At 45.9% G+C, this 22,957-nt stretch overlaps 1 protein-coding gene across 1 annotated transcript in view; it reads left to right on the top strand.

The window, feature by feature from the left end:
- Positions 1–17,179, top strand: part of GAP43 (growth associated protein 43) — a 53,710-nt gene extending 36,531 nt beyond the window's left edge. Inside the window, 1 exon segment of the mRNA XM_010719351.3 lies at positions 16,907–17,179. Coding sequence (XP_010717653.1) covers positions 16,907–16,995 — 89 coding nt within the window. The 3' untranslated portion in view covers positions 16,996–17,179.
- The last annotated feature ends 5,778 nt before the right edge of the window (positions 17,180–22,957 follow it).

Here is a 22,957-nt window from a genome sequence, read left to right as displayed (position 1 = left end):
CCATATAGTTGTCTGTGAGACTGGGCAGTGGTCAAGAGATCCAAAGAAATGGAAATAGTTGCAGAAGGCCTACAAGTCAGTAGCTGACATGAAGACAACCTACTAGAGTAGGCTTTGTGGGTAGGTTCCACCTCCAGTTCTGAACTTTCAATAGACTGTCCTAAACCCCAACTCATGCAAGCTCAATTTGAGCATCTCTAAGCACAGTGTATTTCTCAAGGCTACATTAATGCTGCAGGCAGACATAAAGGAGAACTTTCTAATTCCCTAGCTTTTCTCTCTGTTGGTATTGAACGTTTTTCAGGCAGAAAATAGAGGAGATGGTTAATGATAATGTATCGGAAAAAAAAATTAAGTAATAAAGAGTGCTGCTAGCTTTTCTCTGAAGGGGAATTTTATTTTGCAGGCAAGTAGAACTGTGGCTTTCTTCCCAACTAGAGGATCCCTTTGCATATCCTTTAGCTCTAATACCCTATACCATACAAAGAGCTTTGGCTTTATCATCTTCAACTGTGAATAAGTGGTCTGTGGAAATGCTGTGGAAATTTTTCTTTCTGTGGCCTTTGTAATATCACTGTCAGCATGCAACACTGGACCAGGACTTAAAATCTCATCTGAGGTTCTGGCAGCCAGGTGCTCATCTTGGACATTGGCTCTTTGCTGGGCTGCAGAGTATTCAGGGAAAGAACTAAAGAACTGGACAAGGACAAGAGATGCAAAGGAAAATGTTTTTATCCTAATGATAGGAACAGTGAGACTCAAGGCTTCATGTAAATAAGCCTTAGATAGAGGTCAGAAGGTCCCAATTAGCCAGTGTTCAAATGACCACACGCTTCCAGCTGTACCTTAAGGCAACAGCAAACGAGTTCTCTTTTCATTATGAAAGAAAACAGACACTATTCAACCTCTTCATTCTCCTCCAGCAAGAAACAGTAATTGGAAATGCTATTAATGATGACTGGACATTACCTGTAACCTACAGGGCTTAATGAAGAAGAAAATTTCTCAAACATTTAGAAGAGCATCCCAATCCCTATGTTAAATCTGTGCAGTACTGCAGAACCAGAACTGACAACGCATTTCATGTGCAGAGAAAGGGATGAGAGGGCGGGAGTGAGAGCAGTGGCTGGTGTGCAGTAGCATTCCCCAGTGCTGCTGACTTTGGCAGAACTGTCCTAGCAGCTGTGAAAAACGTTTCAAAGATCTTACCAGAAGATAGCTGGTGGAAGACATGGAAAATGGGATAAAAGTAATTAGAATTGAGGTGGTGCAAAGTACTTTCAGAATATCCTTTGTGGTTCTGAAGGGATTTGAGCACCTGTTGATTTGGAAATGATGCAAACCTCTAAGAAGGAGGAGGAAGGTTTGAATGCAAGCTTGTGTGGATGAAGTCCATAACTGTCTATATTTTGATGAATTTTAATACTTTATCCCCACAATCTGTCTGGCTTTAGGCATAAAACAGTATATAATCTAGCCCTGACAACCTGTGTTGCCTATCCCAAAATTTCTCTTCAAGCTCCTGTTCTTCCTCCTTCCTTACTTCCATCTTTTACAGCCTGTTTGGAAGCAACACTCACCAATGGCAGCTGCAGCTTCAGGGCTGAAATATAAACCTCACCAATTTAAGTAAGGCTAGGATTTCACCTGTTATTTTAGCATCGGTGTTGTAAGAGATTCAGAATAATCTTCAGTCACCAATGCTGAAACGAGAGAAGCCATTGGAGATCCAGCCCTGGGCTGGAGTCTGCTCTGCTGCACTTCAGAAAAAAGTGTGAGTTGAGGAAATCTGTGGTCTTAATCTCAGATCTGCTCACAAATGATCTATTTGTTTCTTCCACTGTGACGTGCTCAGTGCACTACTGTAATACAAAAGAGGAACAGCCAGCAGGGTGAGGGAGGAGGCTGTCCCCCTCTAGTCTGCTTTCCTGAGGCTCCATCTGAAGTACTGCATTCAGCCTGGGGACTGCAACGCAAGAAGGACATGGAGCTGTTGAAGCAAATCCAAAGGAGGGCCATGAAGATGACCAGAGGGCACTTCGGCTGTGAAGAAAGGCTGAGGAAGCTGGACTGGTTCAGCCTGGAGAAGAGAAGGCTCCACAGAGACCTCACTGTGGCCCTTTCAATACTTGAGGGGATCTTATAAACAAGATGGAGACCAACATTTTACATGGTCTTATAGTGATAGGACAAGGAGGAATGGTTTTAAACTAAAAGAGAGGAGATTTAAGTCACAAGTTAAGAGGAAGTTATTTACTCAGAGCATGGTGAGGCACTGGCATGGGCTGCCCAGAGAAGCTCTGGATGTCCCATCCCTAGAGGCATTCAAGGTTGGGTTGGATGGGATCCTGGGCAGCTTGATCTAGCTACTGGCAACTCTGCCCATGGCAGGGAGTTGGAACTGGATGACTGGACAAGGGGAAATGTTTTAAAACTAAAGGAAGGAAGATTTAGGTTAGATGTCAGGAGAAAGTTTTTGACTGAGGGACTGATGAGGTGCTGGAACAGGTTGTTCAGTGAGATTGTGGATGCCCCATCCCTGGAGGTGTTCAAGTCCAGGTTGTATGGGGCCCTGGGCAATCTAATCTAGTACTTGATCTAGCTGTTGGAAACACTTCCTGTGGAGGGAGTGGGGGATGGGGGGACTGGAATGTGGTGATCCTTGAGACCCTTCCAACTGCCATTCTGTGATTATATGATTCTGTAATTCTATGAATACTGGCCTTCTGCTTTCACTTGTGGAACCTGTAGCAGAAAGTGGCAACCTTGCTGCATTCACAGAGTTCTGCAGGTTGGCAAGCGAGTGGGACTGGTAAGATCCTGCAGCAATGTAAATGGTTTTGGCACATCCTTAAGCTTTTTTTATGTGCATGAAGGTAGTATTGCACAAACCCTTCCCCTCACTACCGTCAGTTCTTTGTTTGGAGACCTGACAATGTGGCCAAACACATGCCAGACACAGGGACTAAACTTCACCTCCTGTCCATGAGGTGACACACAACCCCTCCTAACGCACCTACAGCCCAGCAGCAAGGCACTGGGGAGAAACACACAGCAATGCCACTGTACAGCACCAGTGCTGTGAGTGAATGGCTAGATTTGGTCTCAAGAGACACTAACCCAGTACTGTTCACTGCACTCAATAAAGACACACAAAATGAGAAATAAAATGTTTCTTTCTGCCTTAGGCTAGAAACCTTCACAGCTGAAGCCAAATGACTGAGAAAGATGGATGGAGTCACTGATGTCTACCTGAGGGAACAAGGAGAAAATTCCAGTCATTCCTGAATGATGTAGCATGGTTCTAGTCCTCATTTCTAGCAAAACAAGTACACGTGTTTCTATCAGACAGAGGGCCTGAGCCTTACTGCAGTTTAGACTGCCTCCACGCAGAGCTTCTGAGTCCCGCCAGGCTCTAATTTTTTCAGTGAAACTTGTTTTCATTAAAGATCCTTTTAATTTCAACATCTTCTTCAATAACATAGATGATGGCATGAAGTGCACTCTCAGCAAGGTCGCAGATGACACCAAGCTGAGCGGTACAGTTGATACAGTAGGGGGAAGGGAAGCCATCCAGAGGGACCTGGACAGGCTGGAGAACTGGGCCCATGAGAACCTAATGACGTTCAACAAGGCCAAGTGCAAGGTGCTGCACTTGGGCCAGGGCAATCCCAGGTATTTATACAAGCTGGGGGAAGATCTCCTCGAGAGCAGCCCTGCAGAGAAGGACTTGGGGATCCTGGTAGACGAGAAGCCGGACATGAGCCAGCAGTGTGCACTTGCTGCCCAGAAGGCCAACTGTGTTCTGGTCTGTGTTAGAAAAGGAGTGGCCAGCAGGGAGAGGGAGGTGATTGTCTCTACTCAGCTCTTGTGAGGTCCCATCTAGAGTACTGCATCCAGACCTGGGGCCCGCAGAACAAGAAAGACGTGGAACTCATGGAACGGGTCCAGGGGAGGGCCACTAAGATGATCAGAGGGCTGGAGCACCTCTCCTATGAAGAAAGGTTGAGGGAACTGGGATTATTCAGCCTGAAGAAGAGAAGGTTTCGGGGAGACCTCATTGTGGTCTTCCAAAATTTGAAGGGAACATATAAACAGGAGAGGGAAAGACTGATTACAAGGGTGGATAGTGATAGGACAAGGGGGAATGGATTTAAACGGAGGCAGAGGAGGTTTAGGTTAGATATTAAGAGGAAGTTTTTCACTCAAAGGGTGCGGACACATTGGAACAGGTTGCCCAAGCAGATTGTGGATGCCCCATCCCTGGATGCATTCAAGGCCAGGCTGGATGTGGCTCTGGGCAGCCTGGTCTGGTGGTTGGCAACCCTGCACATAGCAGGGGGGTTGAAACTAGATGGTCACTGTGGGCCTTTTCAACCCAGGCCATTCTATGATTCTATGAATTTGTCAAAATGAAAGTAACACACCAGAATCAGGAACTGTGGGATTTCTGGATGAAAGTAGTAAGAGAAACCTTTGTCTGCTTTTATAGTAACAAGCATGTGAGGGTCAGGTACTCCCTGAAGTGGCAGAAGACAACATGTGTCCGTGCCTTACATCAGGAAAATGAAATCCAGTAAGCTTAGCAGGGAAGACATCAGGCTGTTGGCTGTGCTGGATGTTTCCCTTGATGCCTCTTGCTGTAGTTGTTCCACTTCATATAAATTATTTATTATTTATTGGGACCAAGATGTGGAGCTTGATCTCCCCCTTTCCAGATGAGTGTCCTCACTACCAGACTATGGAATCAATCTTTTTCTCTGGCCTAATGAATATTTAATGACTTATGGAAGTGGAACAGCTTCAGTAGGAGAGGAAGAGCGAGAGAGACATGTTCATTCACATGGATATCCCACAGCACCACTCTATGACCAGCATGCAGGACCTGAGCCAAGAACCTTTGCAAGGGAAAACATCAGCCAGAGGACCAAGGGAGACAACATGAGCACAAAGCGGTGGCCATTGTCTGCTTCAGTGCAATTTCTGAGCTGCTCAGGCCTGGTCAAGTTTATGCCTCAGATAAGAGTACATGAACCATACAAATGAGCTTCAACTTTGCCAGAAACAACCAAGATGACCATACTGGGTGTAACCTGGCTGTTTCCCTGCAAGATGTCATTTGTAGCATTTGCAGCCACTCTGTTCAAAGAGACCAAATTCATTACTTTCCTAATTGAACTGTTATTGTGAAAAGCCAATTAAACTGAAATGGCTATTGTGAGGCAGCTGCCCTGATGCACTTGGTGCAGTGCTCACATTGGAGGACAGTAGGTCCCTCCTATGAGAGGGATTCTCTCTCTCCTTTCTGGGAGAAGATTGCTTTGCTGTGTTTTTTGTTGTTGTTTTTCTGTTTGTTTTTTTTTTTCTTTAAAGCTGCCATATTTGGACAAAAACTAGAATTAGTGATGCTAGCTGCTGCCCCTCTCACATCAAGAGATTTTTTAGGGCAGAAGAGGCAAGTATAATACCTGGCCTTCTGCTGTAAAATAAGCTGGGTTCTCTCACATCACAATCCTTAGACATTGTCATAGGCACCCAAGGGAAGAGGTCCCCTACCAGGGAGGATCAGGCCTTTGCAGGGTTAGACTGAAAAGTGTCATTACTCATTCACCTTTTCGGATGGGTGCTGTTATTCCTGCTCTTTCCTGCCATGGAAGGCCGTGATTAAGCAGTCCCAAAGAAGGGATTTGGATTTGAGAAGAAAAGTGTTCTGCACCACCAATGCCATTTCATGTTCTCTCCAGATGAGGATTTCCCTAGCAGACTACTTGGTTCACAGTGTCTTTTCCTGCATCCAGGTTGTCACAACGCATGTGAAAACCTCCTCCCATTGAAAAGAACAGCAAAGGCTCCCATTAATTTCTGTGGGAATAGTATTAATCCCAAACTGCCTCCCAGAGACCTGTGGGTGTGTTTTGATGCCTATTCTGCACAAAACGTTGGGACCCTACAGGTCAGCATATGGGAAATACTAACATCTTTGATGCAAAGAGCTCGTGTTGGTGACGTTGCAACTGCAGGGGGCAGTTATCAACAAAATGGCTGTGGAAGGCCTGACATGAAGTATTTAATTCATTTTAGCATCAAATTTGCAGAGCCTTGAAACAAACTAATGATCTCTAAATGAAATTTTTCTTTTGCTTCAGCAGAAAATTGGAAGATGGCAAAAGGAAGAAAAAGAGACATTTTATTTCCTCTCCTTGATTGTAATTCCCTGCCTTCAGCTAGATCAATATCATTTCTGCTGGAGATGGAGTCTGCCTCTGGTTTCCATGGCAATCTGAGTTGTTGGAGGCTTGCAGGCTCCGTGAATCCCCAATTTATCAGCCTTCCAGGGTTTAATAATGGAGACTAGCAGTCAGGCAGCTTATGAATGGCACATGTCTTTTGGACTGGGGGAAGGGAGGCAGGAGTGTGGCTTGTAGTAAGGGCTGCAGTAATTTGTTTTCCTGTCAGTGACAGCTGAAAGGGGAGGAGAACAAGGGGAGGAGCAGCACATTAATTCTGGATGCACCAAAGGAATTTCTAGACCTTTTTGCTGCAATTACAGAAAATTTCCTCTTCTGGCCTCTTTTCCCTTGCCAATATTGCCAAAGCAGGGGAGGAAAGCAACACAGCCTGTCCCATGTGACAAGGTGGGTGGGAGCTGAAGACTGAGACCCAAAGGCTCCAGCTTTTCCAGTTTCCTTCCTCTCCTGAGCCCTTGTTATTTCAGGATCAGCAGTGCATGAGTGCCAGCAGGCTGCCACTGTTTTGGGTTCATTTTTTCCCCCTACTGATCCTACCACAATTGCCAGGCTGATCAGCAGAGCTGTCACTCTCTGTGCATCTGCCAGGACTCTCCAAATGTGCACCTCCATCTCCAAAGTGCTGTAAGCTTCATTCCCTGAATTAATTACTTTTCTGGGATTGTCCTGGTTGTACAGGAATCACTAGCAATCACTTCAGTCAGGCTACTTTTGGCTCACTTGCCCATGATCAGCTCCAAGTATTTCCATTCCCTCTTATCTTTCCTCTGATATCTCCTCTATGATCTCACAGGTCAACAACAGTAGAGAGGCTAAAGAATAAACGGATGCATCTTGAGACGACCTTGGTACTCTTTCCATTCACATTCCCCGTTTCCAAACCATTCTCCAGCATTTAATCCAATTTAGGAGGAAAAGATGGCTGACACAAAAGAGTACTCTTGTATGATGAGACGGGGACATCTTGTTTTTCAATGCATATGCCAAGAGCAGCTGCCAAGTATTACATTCCACAGCTGGAAGCCAGTAAAAACCTCTGTATTCAAGCTGTTTAAATCACAAGGTATTTAATTAATTAAAAACAGTTGCCTTTATGGTGTGCAGGACCTTTGTGAAATCTACTGGAGTAGTGAATGTGAAGAGCAAAGAATAACTGCTGGGTTATTTCTTCTCAGGTATTCCTATTTCAGAGAGGTAAAGTTATGAATGCTGTTCTTCTGCCTGCTGTCTTGTGATGGCTGGCTGGTAATATTGATGAGATTGCTGCACTTCCAGTTTTAGCTTGAAATTAGGGAATTTCAGAAATCACAGGCCTTTTGCTGAGCACCAGGACCAAGTTGCTGCCCCTATGAAAGTGCTGCTGGAAGAGGAGACTCAGCCACATGGGAATACCACAGGCTCTTGTGTGACCACATCCCAGCTCCTCATACCGTGTCTCTAAAATGCGGATAAAAGCCCTTGCTTCCCCACTGGGAGGACACAATAATTAAATACCTCCATGATTGTGAGTTAGGTCATTGTTATGGTGACAAAGATCACATAAATACATTGCTGTCTGGCTGTAGATATTTGGGAAGGTCACAATGAAGAGGGCTCTTAAGTTTCACATAGATCTGGGTGCATCATAAATGCATGATTTAGGTATTATATCTTATAAAATAAGCTTTTTTAGAAGGGATAGGCAAAGTAGGAGAGGCAGGGGAGTTGCACTCTATGTTAAGAAGTGGATACACTGCAAAGAACTGCCTCTGAGAAACATTCCTGACCAGACTGAGAATTTGTGGATTAAAATTAGGGACTGGACCAATGAAGGACACCTGGTGGTCAGGGTCTACTACACTCTGCTTGATCATGGGGAAAACCTGTTGACTAGGTTTTCTTGCTTCAGCTACAAGAGATGTCATTCGCAGGTTCTCATACTAATGGGAGACTTCAACCACCCAGATGTCTGCTGGGAAACAACACAGCAAGCTGCAAGCAATCCAGGATATCCTGGGTTTCGTTAAGGATAACTTTCTGGTCCAGGTATTGGACAGATCAGCCAGAGGTAAAGCATTACTGGACTTGGTGCTCACCAGTGCAGCAGATATCATTAAAGATATTAAGACTGGAGGCAGTCTGGGCTGTAGTGATCATGGCATGGTCAAGTGTGTGAGCTTGAGCAATGTGGGCCTGGCAAAGAGCAGAGTCAGGAGTGAAATTCTGGCTGTTTCAGGAGTCATTGGATGAGATCTCCTGGGAAACTGTCCTTAGGAACAAAGGAGTGGAACAGAGCTGTCAGCTCTTTAAGGACACCTTTCTGAGAACACAAGAGCTCTCTCCTCGGCATAAGACATCAAGCAGAGGAGGCAAGAAACTGGCATGGTTGAGCAAGGACCTATTGGACAAACTGAGGTAAAAGATTGAAATGTACGTGCACTGGAAGCAAGGATGGGTGGCCAGGAAAGAATACAGGGATGCCATTCAGACATGCAGAGATGGGATCAGGAAAGCCAATGTGCGGATGGAATTGAAGATGGCAAGACATGAAAAGCAACAGGAGAGGATCTTTTAGATACATGCATCAGAAAAGACAGGCAAAGGAGAGTATATCTCCTCTGATAAATGAGAAGGGAGATCTGGCTTCAACAGATATGGAAAAGGCTGAGGCACTAAACAAGTTCTTTGCCTTAGTCTTCACTGACAGTCATGCTTTCCATACCTCTAGTATGTAAAGTCGATGGGGTTAGACAACATGCATGCCAGGGTCCTGAAGGAATTGGCTGATGTTGTTGCTATGTCATTTTCCATCATATTTGAAAAGTCATGTCTGTCAGATGAAATCCCTGTTGACTGGAAAAAGGGAAACATCTCTCCCATTGTTAAGAAAATGAGCCTCATATCTTGAGGATTATGGAACAGATCCTCCTGGAAGAGATGTTAAGGTACATGTGAGCAAGAAGGTGAACTGAAACAGCCAGCATGTTTTCACCAAGGGTAGATCATGCCTGACCAATCTGGTGGCTTTCTACCGTGAAGTGAGGGCATTAGTTGACAAAAGAAATGCAATTGATGTCATCTGCATGGACTTGTGCAAGGCTTTCGACATGGTCTTGAACCACATCCTTGTCCCTAAATTGGAAAAATATGGATTTGGAAGCTAGACTATTTGGTAGATAAAAAGTTAGTTGGATGGTCACAGTCAGAGGATTCTGGTCAATGGTTCTTTGTTCAAGTGGGGACTGGTGATGAGTGGTGACCCCAGTGATCCATCTTCGGACTGGTGCTCTTCAACATCCTTATGAATGACATAGACTGTGGGATGAAGTGTACCATTATCAAGTTTGCTGATGGTATAGTTGACATAATAGAAGAAAGGGATGCAACCTGGAGGAATCTGGACAGGCTTGAAATTGGGCCCACATTCATCTAATGAGGTTCAACAAAACCAAGTGCAAGGGGCAATCCCAGATATGTGTACAAACTGGGAGAAGAATTCATTGAGAACAGCTCTGCAGAGGAGTTAGATGTCTTCATGGATAAAAAACTGGACATGAGCCAGCAGTGTATGCTTGAAGCCTGGAAGGCCAACAGTATCCTGGGCTGCATCAAAAGAGAAGTAGGGAGAGTGAGGTGATTGTTCCCCCTCTCCTCTGCCCTTCTGAGGTTCCATATGGTATACTGCATCGAGGCCTGGAGTCCCCAGCACAAGAAAGGAGTGGAGCTGTTGGAGCTATCTGGATCTCAGAGGAGGGCCACAAAAATGATCAAAAGCCTGGAGCACTTCTCATATGAAGAAAGGTTGAGAGATTTGGGCTTGCTTAGCTTGGAGAGGAAAAGTCTCTGGGGAGACCTCATTGCCAGCCATCTGCCTCTGAGGCACTCTCACACCAAAAAAGGCTCCTTTGCCTCCCCTTTAACTACTGCATTTGCTGTAGCTGTGATGGCAGCTGAGAGAGAACTATGACTGAAAACCTAACCACTTTGGTAGGCTGTAGGCTTCTTCCCAGTGTAGCTGACTGCAATGGCCTTGCCATAGGTGCTGTATGTAGGCCCAAAGTGCTGTCAATAGACAGTGATCACACACCTGCCAGCAGCTGGCATGTCATTTGTCTCAGCCTTCATGTTTGGCTGCCTCCGTGTGTGGGAAGGAAACAGCAGCAGAAGAAAGGACAGCCACTCCTTTCCCAGTTCTCCAGGAAGCAGAAGTATTTGCAAACGTAGCTGTAACAGGGTTAACACCTCCCATTTGCGAAGAGCATCTCCCTTTTTCTCTCCCCACCCTCATGCTGCACCACTCCCTTTTCTCTGGAGACCCCGCAGCTTCTGCCCATCAGCCCAGTTGAGTGTTTCCATGGCAACCTGGCAGCTGGTGTCTAGACACTGGGAGAAATGCTGGGCCATGGAGCTGCAGGCCCTTCGCAGCCCCTCCCTGAGCCCATCACCCACTCCTCCCTTCCCACCTCCTGCACGCACAGATGCCGACACAGAGTGAGATTTCGGTGGTGCTGGGGAAGAAAGGGAAAGGGGAAATCTTTGCCCTCTGGACTGAGCTGGGCAGCCAGAGAAAGCACAAAAGTGGCTGGGACGACAGATCTGGGGCTGGTTGTGCTCTAAGGATTGAACTGAAGTGAAAGGAGAAAGTTGCCCAAGCTGGGCCCGCAGTCATCAGCTGTGGCACTGGCAGAAGTGGCTTTTCCTCTCTCTGCTGGTACAACTGGGGTTGGTATACATGAGGCTGAAACAGAGGTAATGTGGTGTAGGAGTGGAAGGCCAAAAATGCCATGTGGTGTGGCCACATTCACCTTTTTGTTCTAACCCTCACCCCTTCCGTAGCATGCCATGTGCCTCTTTTACCAGCAGGATCTATGAACACAACACATTCTACTACCCTGTTGCTTTTCCTTGGGTCTGCCCATAGCGAGCAAGGGATTCCCTAGGCTTCTGGGAAAAGTCTCTCAACCCCTTTCCCTAGAACAGGAACAATCACTCTTCCAAGTTCCACAGCTCTTCACTTCCCAGCATAAATTTGCCAATCTACAGAAGCAGTGAGCGGACAGGGCGTAGGATTTTAGCGCTGTATATGGTGCATAGCGGGGCTGACTGCAATAGGCTAACTTGGATCAGGAAGGGAGCTGTATAAGCAACAGCTCTGAACCCGAGCTGCATCTGATTTCAGCAATTTCAGACCTACCATAGACTGCCTGGAAGCAGCTTCTGGCTGGCAAGAAGGACAGATGGATCGAGACAGATGAATCAAGCTGTGAAGCCTGGATCCAAATCTGGACCCAAATGTCATTAAAACTAGGAGATACTTAGGTCACAGATTTCAAATGGGGCCTCCCTGTATTCCTTACCTTCCAAAAAATGCTCCTCTCTGAGGTAAACAAAGGCTGCTTATAACAGGGCAGCAAAACCCAGATTAATATTTGGAAGCAAAGAGGAGATCAGACAAGGTGCAGGCTTTCACTCCCATTTCTGGCCAAGCTGCATCTGGCAAAGGGCAGAGAGAAAAAGGAGTGAGTATGGCAAATGGACCCACATTGTGGCCAATGCTTGAGAAAGAGCAGCTGTTGAGGAGGGATGGGCGATGCGTTAGCATGCAGACATGTTCAAGCCACACAATCAATATCAGCAATAATTATGCAAACAGTGGGAAAGCAGCAGAAGCAAAACTCCTGCATCTGTAGTAGAATCCCACAGTGTTTGTGCAATTTCTTTTATTTTGGCATCAGCTGTGGTAATTTGAAGATCTACAATGGAACAGAAAGGAAAAGGAAAACAAAACCCAAGCCACCAGCCACAAAAGAAAAGATCAGCAAAGAGGTTACTGCTACTCTGGTCATAAACTGATGTCTGCTCTGATTTAATTAATCTTGGCAAGTCGGATGGGAGCTGGGCAGGTCCCAAGAGACAGTATTTTACCCGGAAATCCACTCAACCTAATTTCACTAATGTAGGGCAGTGGGGAGACTTGGAGAGAAGCCTGCATGCTCAGCCATTAGAGTGCAGCACAGGCAAAGGCAGCTGGAGGTGCCACCATCCAGCCATGCTGTTGCCTGCTCGCCTGCTGTGGCTCCACAGCATCCAGAGCTGCATATCTTCAAGACGCTTGCTCACCAGCAGAGCTTATGGATATGATTCTCATCCTATCCAGGAAATAAATAGAGTGCCGAGGGGCAGAAGCTCCCTAAGACCCTATTTTAGCAAGGATCTGTAGTTTATTTATGTATCATTTCTCTCCCATAGACAAATTCAAGCACTTAAAATTCTCTGGTACCAGTTTGAGCTCTAGGTATGAGGCAACTGTCAGGACAGAGCCCCTAAGCTGGGAAGCAAGCACACTTCAGCCCTATCCCTGAAGCACTTGCATGGACACAGCCTGAGGTTTGTCCAAGGCTGTCCAAAAGGTTTCTGTACCCACTGACATTCACTGACAATGTCTGAACATTTCTGAAGTCCAAAGAGTGGATGTGAGCACAGTGAGGCAGTGGGTGGTGTTTCAGGAGTGGCAAAAAAAGCATTGGGGCACCTCTACTGGTGCAGATCTTGATGAGTGTGGCATGCAGGCTCATGCCAAATCACCAACATCCGCTTTTGATGTCATGGGCCAGTGTAATAAAGTATGAGCCATTACTTTTGAAGCAGCCCTCAGAGGTTCAGTTAATAGCCTCAAAAATGCCATGTTTATCTTCAGTAATTGGAAAGGGAGAGCAGGGTGAGAAGACCAGCTGATGATGTCTGTGCATTGCTGCCAGATGATGAGTAGGGTCCCTATCCTCTCTATCCTCTCTTAATTCAACATTCCTATTTTGTGGTGTCTCCCAGTGCATCTTTCTGCTGCCCCGGTCCAGGTCCATCTTAAGGGATAAGTCAGTGCCACTTGTTTGTTCTCTCCATTGAGGGTGGACATGGGCACTCTGATCTTTCTGGTTGAGGCTTCACAATGCTTGCATGTTCTGAAGGGGCAGCTTTAAACAGGTGGAAATTTGACCACCTGGGATGGCATGCTGTTGTTCCTCAAGCAGGGTGCAGAACATTTCACCTTGATGCCCTGAATTCTCACCTGCTTTTTTTTTGTCACCCTTTACACCTAGTTCAACATAGTGCAAAGTGAATGTGTAATGTCAAGGTTGTACAGGTCTGGCTGCGTAACTGTACCTGTCCACTACAAACCAACATGTGCAACTGCCCAGAGTTCAAGGCAGTGGGAAATCTAGCCTGATATCCAGGAAGAGAGGAAGAGAGCTCCTCTCTGATCTATGAGATCCCCCAGGATGTCTGTAATAATCTCCCCAGGGACACCTAGCAGACTTTACTGGGACGCTGAAAACTAGGTTGGAGAAAACCCCTGAGAACATACTGTAGAAATAGCCTGCATCAAACAAACCGGTGAAGGGTGAGTCAGGAAAAACCATCTCATCTCTCCTTGTGAATTATAAACTGCTATTAACTGGCCCTGATGTCAGCAGGGTTGTGCTGCAATGCTCCCATTGCTTGGGGAGAACCCTCTTTTCACTGCTGTGATTTAGCAGTGCCACAGCTTGAACTTCATTTTTTATGCTGAATTGTTTATCCTTTGTGATGTTACTTCTTGCTGAAGCTCATTACTGAATAATAACACTAGGTTGCTTCTTTTCCCTTGTCTTAAAGATCAATGGAATTGTGCTAAAGCTGCTAGGAAGTGAGACTTAGGTTAGTGGCAGCAGGGTGCACGTGTGGGTATGGTATTCCCCTGATTGCTTCAAAACCATGTAAAATTAAAAGGAGAGTGGCTAGATGAATTTCACTTGATAGTTCTTGTTAGAAAGATACAGCTCTTATTTATACTTGGGCCATTAACAAAAGGTGAAAAGTGACTCAAGGTTGTGTTCTGCATATGTTTGGTTTTTTTTGATTCCTTTCTGTTCAGCACAAGACTTGAATATGTAATGAAGTGACTTCATAGCCTTTCTGCTGCTCCCTGACCCTAGAGTCAGTCTAGGCTATTTCAGCATGGCAGAAGTCAGTGCAATGTCTGCCTTCTGCCAATTGCCTCCAGAGAAGTACAGGGGGGGACAGCAAGGCTTCTCTGCAGCAAGGAAATTCCTCTGCCAGCCAAGGCCCTCTAGGTGCCACAGACACTCCCTGGAAATTAGATTTGCCACTGTGGTGAGCCAGCAGGGACAATATCGTGAGCAATCCCACATCATTCCCCCATTTTGAATGCAACCAGAATTCCTGTTCACGTCACTAGAACAATTGTTGAAAGCCTATACTACAACAGGATCCTACTTCTGTAGAACCAGGACCCCAGTTTTAACTGCAGTGAGGGAATCTTTGCAACTTAATGGTTTGTATGGCTTGGCCAGGGCTCTCAGTATGGACAGCAGGAACGCAGGACCTCTCAGTGTCTGTCCCTGTGCTTGTTGCATTATGTGCCCTTCTGTTACACTGTCTTGAGAAGGCTGTGGGGACTCTTGGTTGAAATCTGTGTGCTGTTTCACTAAGAAGATGCAAAAAGTTTTAAACACATGTTTAAAACATGAAATGTAGCTGGGACTTGTGTTCCTTAAGCTAGTTGCCCATCCTTTGCTGATCTTCCATTTATCTTGCATTTATGTATGGGAAAGCAAATCTTTTGTCTTACTGGGATCTAGACTAGCAAGGCTGCTGGCTAATGATATTGTTTTGGCCTACACTGAGATGTAGATGGCCATGCATGCTCTCAGCTCCATAATTCAACATGTGCTCTGCTACAAATGCCTTGGAGAAGAGCAGGATTAAAGAGATTCTGTGGCCTCTATGGAGAGTGTGATTGAATCATTCAGAAACATTAACCAAACTAAGGCAAATTAGTCTGCTTTGCAATCCAATCCATTTTTACATTCCATTTTTATCAGTAGTCTATTTTGTCTTTGGTTCATTGTTGTAGCTGTACTATATATAGAAAGAGTCTTTAAGAAGCACTCTGCTTTGCTGCTCAGTATCAGGGGAAAGCAAGTGCTTAGAATCTTTTGCTGGCAGGCAATGCAGGATCTCAGGCCATGGTATTGGGTGATGGGGATGTTCTTGAAGAATTTTTCTTACTGGAAAATCAATGTCTGAAGTTCACTAAGACAAAAAGTGCTTTAAGTTCCAAAAGCAGAGCAGTTGATGAAGTTGATTTAGGTTGGGATGTTACACCTTAAAGGTGATGCACGTGGAAATGGTGCATAGAAAGGCATATAAAAGAGAGGCTAAGGAGCTGAGGCAGAGAGGGGTGTGAGAGCTGCGGCACCTGCTGCCAGTGCTGGAAGCAAATACAAGTCTGCCATCTGATGGCATCAAATGGACCAGGCAAAAATGCATCATCAGTCTCAGTCAGGAATGGTTCACATCCCATTTAGTATTCTGACTAGTGATAAACATGGATGAGAGGATGCTTACCTTCACAAACTAAACGTTGTCAAGTGAGCATCTGTAATGTTAAACTGACAAAGTGGGCCATAGAGTGATTTTTGAATATTCCAATTAGCTTTGCTCCAGACAGCTCAGACACATCCTCTCTTGTTCTGGAGTGCAAGGATTTAGCCATATGGACCTGAGTTGAGTGGTGCCATGTAGCTTCAGGGCAAGAGAGCAAACCCTGGCCTATTTTATTTGCCATTGTAACACAAGATGATAGCCCATCTCAGAAACCAGGAAGTGGTTTGTTCAAGGGGACCCTTGAATCCACCAGAAATACATTGATGATGTAGAGGAATATGAAGCACCAGTGCTGCAGTATGTGACATACCAGTCCTGTGCCCCATCCTGCACCACCCAGCCCTTTGGCACTTCTTTTCTCCATTGTTTATAATAAATCTGGAGTGATGCTCCTTGCTTGACTTCTCCACAGTGTCAGTGCATATGTTTAGGTGGGTTGAGGAGTAGTAAGCAAGGAATGGGGAGAATTGGCAGACCAACCACTCCAGTGCACTAAGACCTTTTGCATTATCCTACAACCCTTCGATGAACCACTGTCTTGCTCCTCCTGACTGCCTCTGTCTTCCCCTCAGTGCTAGCTCCCTGATGGTTTGCTTACTGTGGAATTGCAGACCCACCCTCCATTTGCAATCACTGCTTCCCCCCACGCAGCTCTGCCTTTGGAAGGAGAAGCCAGAAAACTGGAGAGAAGGACAGCCTTCTGTCCAAAGGCTCCCATTCATTATTTCTGGTGTAAGAGAAATCTGAGTTACAGGTTACAATTTTTTTTCCCTCTTCCAAGCTTCTGAGAAGTTCAGTAGCAGTAAGTAGAGCTGAGAAATTCAATGGTGATTGGCACAGCCAGTGGGTGTGATAAAAGGATAATTCAGACATTGGATCTAGCTGGTTTCACCCTACAAGCCAAGAGCTTCATCAGTGCATGTGGTGAAATGAATGAGAGTTGCCTGACACATCAGCAGGAGGCTGGGCTTAGGGCTCTAGGCAGCTCCTCCCAGTTGCAGCAGGTTTCTGGTAGGGCTGGAGATTTCATGTGAGAGCCATGCACTCGTCTGCTAGGCTGAACCTAGGCATCTTCTTCCCATGCCACAGAAATGCCAGAAACCTTGAGACCTGGGTCTCCTTTGGGAGAGAGAAGCTGAAAGCCATGCAGTTTTGTCGTGCATGACTGCATGCATATGCAGGATGCTCTAGATCGTGGCTGACTAATGCTGAATCATCTCTTTCCCCACTAGATGCTGTAGAAGAAACCAAACCTACTGAAAGTGCCCAGCAGGAAGAGGTGAAAGAAGAAGAGAGCAAGGCGGACCAAGAAAATGCCTGAACATTAAGAAATGACTCCCCGTTGCCCCTCCCTCCCTCCCCCTATCCTCTATCCTTCCTTCCTGCCCCGATCTTGATCTCCCCCCTTCCTGCTCACATCTGTGAGCCTGTCCGTCCCTCTCCCATTCCCACTTAAACCCTTTTTCTCTCTGTGTGGCAAACATTTAAAGAAAAAAAAAAAAAAAGCAGGAAAAATCCCAGTCAAACAGTGTGGCTTAAACATTTCTTTGTTTCTTGGTGTTGTTATGGCGAGTTTTTTGGTAATGATGATCCAATCATTTTGGGAAAATTCTTGCACTGTATCAGAGTTCTTTGACCTGGCGCGTGCGTGTGTCTGTCTGCCCACCGCGAGCGCTCTCTCTCTCTCTCTCTCCTCTCTCTCTTCTCCAAGTGTGTGTGTGCAATGTTCCGTTCATCCGAGGAGTCCAGACTTACTGAGTGAGTTAAAACAAAAGCAAAGCAGGAAAAAAAGAATAGTAATCCTTTTCTTCCTTTTTCAATGTGATGGAATGAACGAAAGAAAAACAAACAAACTTAACAAAACAAATGAACAAACAATAGTACTAAATCCCATTTTCTTTTCAGAACTAGAACAACAACAACAAAAAAATGTGCCAATTAGCATAATGCTTGGCTCCAGGCTCCTTTTTCAAACTGAACAATAATTATAATAAATGAGAATAATGATCATTAACATAACCGTGTCGCATTTCTATGCTGCTGTACGTCCTGCTGGCCTCTGTGTGCAGACTGCTCTTTGGTGGCCTGCTTGCTGTGTGGCCCCACTCTGCTCTTCAGCCACTGCTCTACCATCGGTCAGCGGCCGAGCACTCTCCTCCTTGGCATCACTCAGGGGATTTTCAAGGGAAGCAGGCTTCAATTTTGAGTGAGGCATCAGCACTGAGAGAGGCATTAGCTTAAGAAAAGTAGCAAAATTGATCTTGGGAAATAACAAAAGAAATGTGCTTCCAGGAGTCCTCTAAGTCCTGTTTTAGGGGAGCAGAGTGACCTCAGAGGAGTGATCCTAGGCAGCCCCATGGGTGCCATCTGAGGGACCTGCTTTGGTCCATGCTGAAGCTCTGAGGCCTGCCAAGGAATGCACTGAAGGCCAGGAAAGGCCAGGTCCCCACTGGTGTTTGCCTCACTGGGATGGAAATGAAGAAGTTGTTGACTGATGTGGCATTGTTCTCCAAAGATGTTCTGTTTGGCAAAATGTCCTGGGGCAGTGCAGTAAGTGCATAGGCATGTGGTCAGGGCAAGGTCTAGTGGTGTCAGAGCCAGCCAGAAGCACTTGGAGAAATTTTTGTCTCTTGCTGCCTGGTAAAACCTAGGTTTAGTCAGCCAGCTTGGGCTTCAGCTGTCATTTATGGCCACCTCCTGCAGCCTGCTCTAAGCACAGCTGAGGCTGGGCTCTTCATCTGAGCACCACTGTGTATACCTCCTGGCCACTGCCTACAGGATGCAGAATTGTCCCCAACTGCCCACAGATTTGGTCTTCCATGGTGAAGGACGGGCAGCCCAGAGGCTGAATGGCTGCTGGGACTGCTGAACAGTGCTGTTGGCAGGATCAGGATTAAATTGGCCTAAAAGGGTAGCACCAAAAAATGAGTCTGCTGACAGCCCCAAAGTCTCGCTAATTCCCGCTTCCTTTGTTCTCCTCCATCTCTTTGTTGGAAATTGGGAGAAAAGATGAACTGTGTCTCCTCAGAGTGAATCCCTTTGAACTGGAAGTGCCATCAAAATGTGTAGGGATTCATTTCCATGCGCTTCCTGGCCTTGTGTAGAAATAAGAGAGAGAGAGAGTGGGAGGATTGAAAAAAGAGAGGGAAAGAGAGAGTGGGAGAGAGATTGGACAGAGATTTTTTAAAACAGGGATTAGAGAGAGGAAGGGAAAAAAAGACTTTAGAGTGGATAGATGGATGATAGGGAGAGAGAGGGGAGTATAGCTAGAGTAAGAAAGGTTAGAGTGAAAAAGGTGAGAGAGAGACAGGAAGAAATTAGGTAACATGGAGCAATAGGTGATTGATAGCGATAGTGAAATGTAGCTAGCTGAAGTAGATTAGACAGACTCAATAGGTAGAAAGATGGGCTGACTGACAGATAGGTATTGTGTCATACTTCATAAACGATATATATGCTAATATTCCCATGTCATGATGGGTAGTAAACCCTGAGACACCTTCCAGCCTGACCTCAACTCAGCAAATGTAGCGCGGACATCAGGCACTGCTTGGACCGTATGCCAGGTCTCACAAGCCTGCGGATGGGGTATGGGAGGGAGAGCGCTCTGATGGGCACGGGGCGCACCAGGAGAGGGGCAGAGTATGTTTGCTGTTCGTGGCACGCTGGGTGCCCGGCCAGGACGCTGCAGACGCTCTGTGACTCTAGCACTGCACGGAGAGGAGCGAGGTTCAGCTCTCAGGAGTGAGGGAGAGGTGTTCAGGAGGAGGCAGGAAGGAGAAAGCATGGCTTTTATTTGACCTCATTTCCTGTCATGACCATTTAGAAGGGTTTACTTAAAGGTTGCGTGTCTGCAAGGACCGCTTGGTATCCCTGCTCTTCTGACTTCAAACCCCAAATTTTCCCTCTTCCCTCCATTTTATTATTACTATTTTTCACTTTATCAGGAAAAGAAAACAACCTCTTATGTCTTCCTGGACATAGACCTTCCTCCCTCCTTGATAAACAGAAACATTTGCTCTCCCCTGGGGATGTTTTATCTTTGCATTTTGCATGTTGCTTCCCCCTTGGCTGATGGCTGGGGCATCGCGTGTGTTTTGCCACCATTTATAAGAACATACTTTGCCATGTTGCTTAGAGAACAAAGGGTTGGGTTTTGTGTTTTCTTTTCCCCCCCACGAAGAGAACGGGGTATGTGGTTACCAACTGCAAACCTAAAAAAAATTTGAATACTAATTCCTCTCCCTTGGTTCCAGTTTAAAAGTTACTGGCTGTAACCAAGCACCCCCCTATCTTTCTTATTGTACCATGTCCTGATCCTGCCAGAGAGTCAGGGCAAAGGGAGCGTGAGAGAGAGCGCACAGACAAACCCTGCCTTGAGCACGAGGTGGTTTCATGTGTAGTACACAAGATTTGTATAGGAAGTTGGGCTGTCTGCAGGGTACAGGAAGAGAGCAGAGAAAAGCATTTGGATTTCCTTGCGTTGCCTCTTCAGTCAGACTTTAAAGGCTGAAAGGAAGCAGTTCAAAGGATGTAGCACAGGACGGAAACTGGAAGGAAAACAGGGGTTTTGGGGGAATGAATTTTCTAGCAGGGTATGATGTGAGCTGAGAGCGGCACAAAAGACAGGAGGTCACAGAAGTGAAGAGGGGAGTGAGGAGTATCCAGCAGAGTGGCTGGAGCTTTTCTACTGCTCCTAATGCAACAACAGACGTGTATCTCTTTCTCTTTCCCTGAAGAGCATATATCCTGCCTGAAGGTGTCTGTGGTTGTTGCTTTGTGTATGGAGAGGGAAGGGGATGAGAAGGTGACTCCTACAGGGAAAATGGTGCCTGGCTTCATGCACAGAACTGAGTTCAGGAGGGACTTTTTGGTTCCTCTGTAGTGAGATGTGCTAGTGATCCACATCTGTACTGAATGTTCCTAACAGCTGTAGGCCGGCTCTTGTCATTTCACCTCATCTAGATTAAGCCTTGGAAAACCATAAAAAATCCAAAGCTAACAGCCCCCCCATCAGTGCAATGAATCATTTGCTTGAATTTGGTCTGCTTTGCAATGCTTATGGCATCCATGGACTTGATGCATTGATAGCATATAAAAAACCACAACACCTGGAAGCATTGCATCAGCCAAGAAGATCCTCTGTGAGCAACTCTCCAAAGGGAGGGAAGTGCATCCTGCTGGGACACCTCCAGACCCTGTGTTTTCCAGCACCAAACCCTAACACAGCCCCATGAGAGGCCTTAGCTGGAAGGAACTCATGTACGGTGACTACATAAGCACTGTCTCTAGGGGAGCATGTTGCTGTAGATGAAAGAAATGACCATAATTTGGGAAGAAAGGAAGGAAGAAAAATATAAAATGAGGTAGTTCGTTTTCTTTCGGTGCTCTCCAAATGGCACATTGTAGCACATGAGGCTTTCTGTACCAAAGGTCTGGTGTTTGTCATAGGTGTCTTTGGAGGGAAGCAGTGAGGCTGTGATTTGCAGAGGTGGAGGGAAGGCTCTTTTGGACCCTCTTGGCCAAGAGTCCGTTCAGTGACCACCTGAGCTCAATGACTTGGGGTGGCGGTGGCGGGGTCCTATTCCAGGCCTGTGCTAGATTCCCCACTTCTCCGCATTGCCACATTAGCACTTTCACTGGATATTTAGAGCACCTCAGGACTGGTTCTCCTCTCGCTCACACTGGGGTAACTCAGGAGTCGCTCCACTGGAAGCAGTGGTGTTAATCTGGTGTGAAAATAATGCAAGAGGAGGATTCAACTCCTCGGGGGGAGTTTTCCAGGTCCCCGAGGGGGAAAAAAAATCAATGGGAGTTACATGTCTAACTGCCACTTGTGCCTGTGAAAGTCTGCCCCTTACCTACCAATATGTATATAGGGTATAATTTTCAGAATAACCCAAGTGACATGGGTGCTTGAGAGTATACATTTCACTGGCTTTCAAATTAACTTAATGCTCCTAAGGCCCAGATCCTGAAGGATGTCCAAGCTTCTATCTGAAGCCCATGTCAGGGCTAAAATTCTCAAGTCATTTTGGAAAAAGGAGCTAAAGATCCCAAGTCATTTAGGTGGCCCTGAAAACACTACCCTCTATCCATTGTTCAGGGTGTTGATCTCAGGTCATGTGCGAGCCTGCATTCTTACCTACAATGCTTTATTACCACATTCCTCTGTTGAGCAATACTCGGAAGAAAAGGTGAAGGCTGAGATTTGCAGAACCGGATAGTGACCAAGTGGTTCGCATCTAGAGCGCCCAACTTGGAGACTCCTTACTGGGGCACAACTTTGAGGTCCTCAACGTACTGTGAGCATCGAGATTGATTTATTACAAACCCAGAACCACCGGTCACTTCCAAAAATCCCAGCCCGAGATCCTGACTGCTCTCATAAAAGAAAATCCTAGGATAACCGTTCATCCAATAGCTTGGTTTTTCTGCTCATGCCTGTTCCCAATGAACAAAACACATCCCTATGCATCACCTAAGCCCTATTTTGAGGAGTTACACTGGCATACAGCTGAAGTAACACAGTGGTAAATCAGGGCCCGAAGAAGAAGGCTACAGCCTAGAGAGTGTAAAGAACTGTGACGTGTCTGGAAGCTAATAAGAGCAGAACTTGACGATTAGAGCGGCCCATTTCCGATGCTCTTGTGTGAGGATCTGGAAAGAGTCTCTCACTCATTGTACTTGTGCATTATGAATGTGTCCATCTGCAGAGATCTAATGTACACATATGTCCTGAATATTGTCCTAAGGTTGCAAGCTTCAAAACTGAGCAGAAAACATTCCCGAGAAGTGAGAATAATACAGATGTCTGTATTTGAAAAATTGGTTCAAATAAAGTCTCTCACTTATAGATACGTGTTCTTGTGTGCAGTTATTTGCTCCTGGAATAGCAGTTTCTCCCTCGTGTAGATTTTCAGTGCTTGTCCGACAAATCTCATTCCATTTTCCCTCAACCTTTCCAGTTAAGTCCTGTTACAGTGAAAAGAAATACTTTCTACTTATTCTCTCTGGGCAAAAAAAATTATGTTAAAATGAAAGGGTGAAGTAAAAGGCCTGGTATGGTTTTACTGTTGTTAAATATCCATTGAGGTGGAAGACACAGGACCAAAGCAAGATGTGGTCTTCCCATGCAGAAGTACCAGATACTTATATAATAAGAAACACATCTAGCCGCAGATTCTCTTGACCTAGGAAAGGTCTGTGGCTGTCTGGGTGCTCCCCAAGACGTGGCCAAACTGAGGAAAGCTGTGCCTTCACCACCACATATCTGCACAATG

Source organism: Meleagris gallopavo, chromosome 1 (assembly GCF_000146605.3).
Source record: "Meleagris gallopavo isolate NT-WF06-2002-E0010 breed Aviagen turkey brand Nicholas breeding stock chromosome 1, Turkey_5.1, whole genome shotgun sequence".
Taxonomy (NCBI): Eukaryota; Metazoa; Chordata; class Aves; order Galliformes; family Phasianidae; genus Meleagris; species Meleagris gallopavo.
This window is presented reverse-complemented; position numbering and strand designations above follow the sequence as displayed.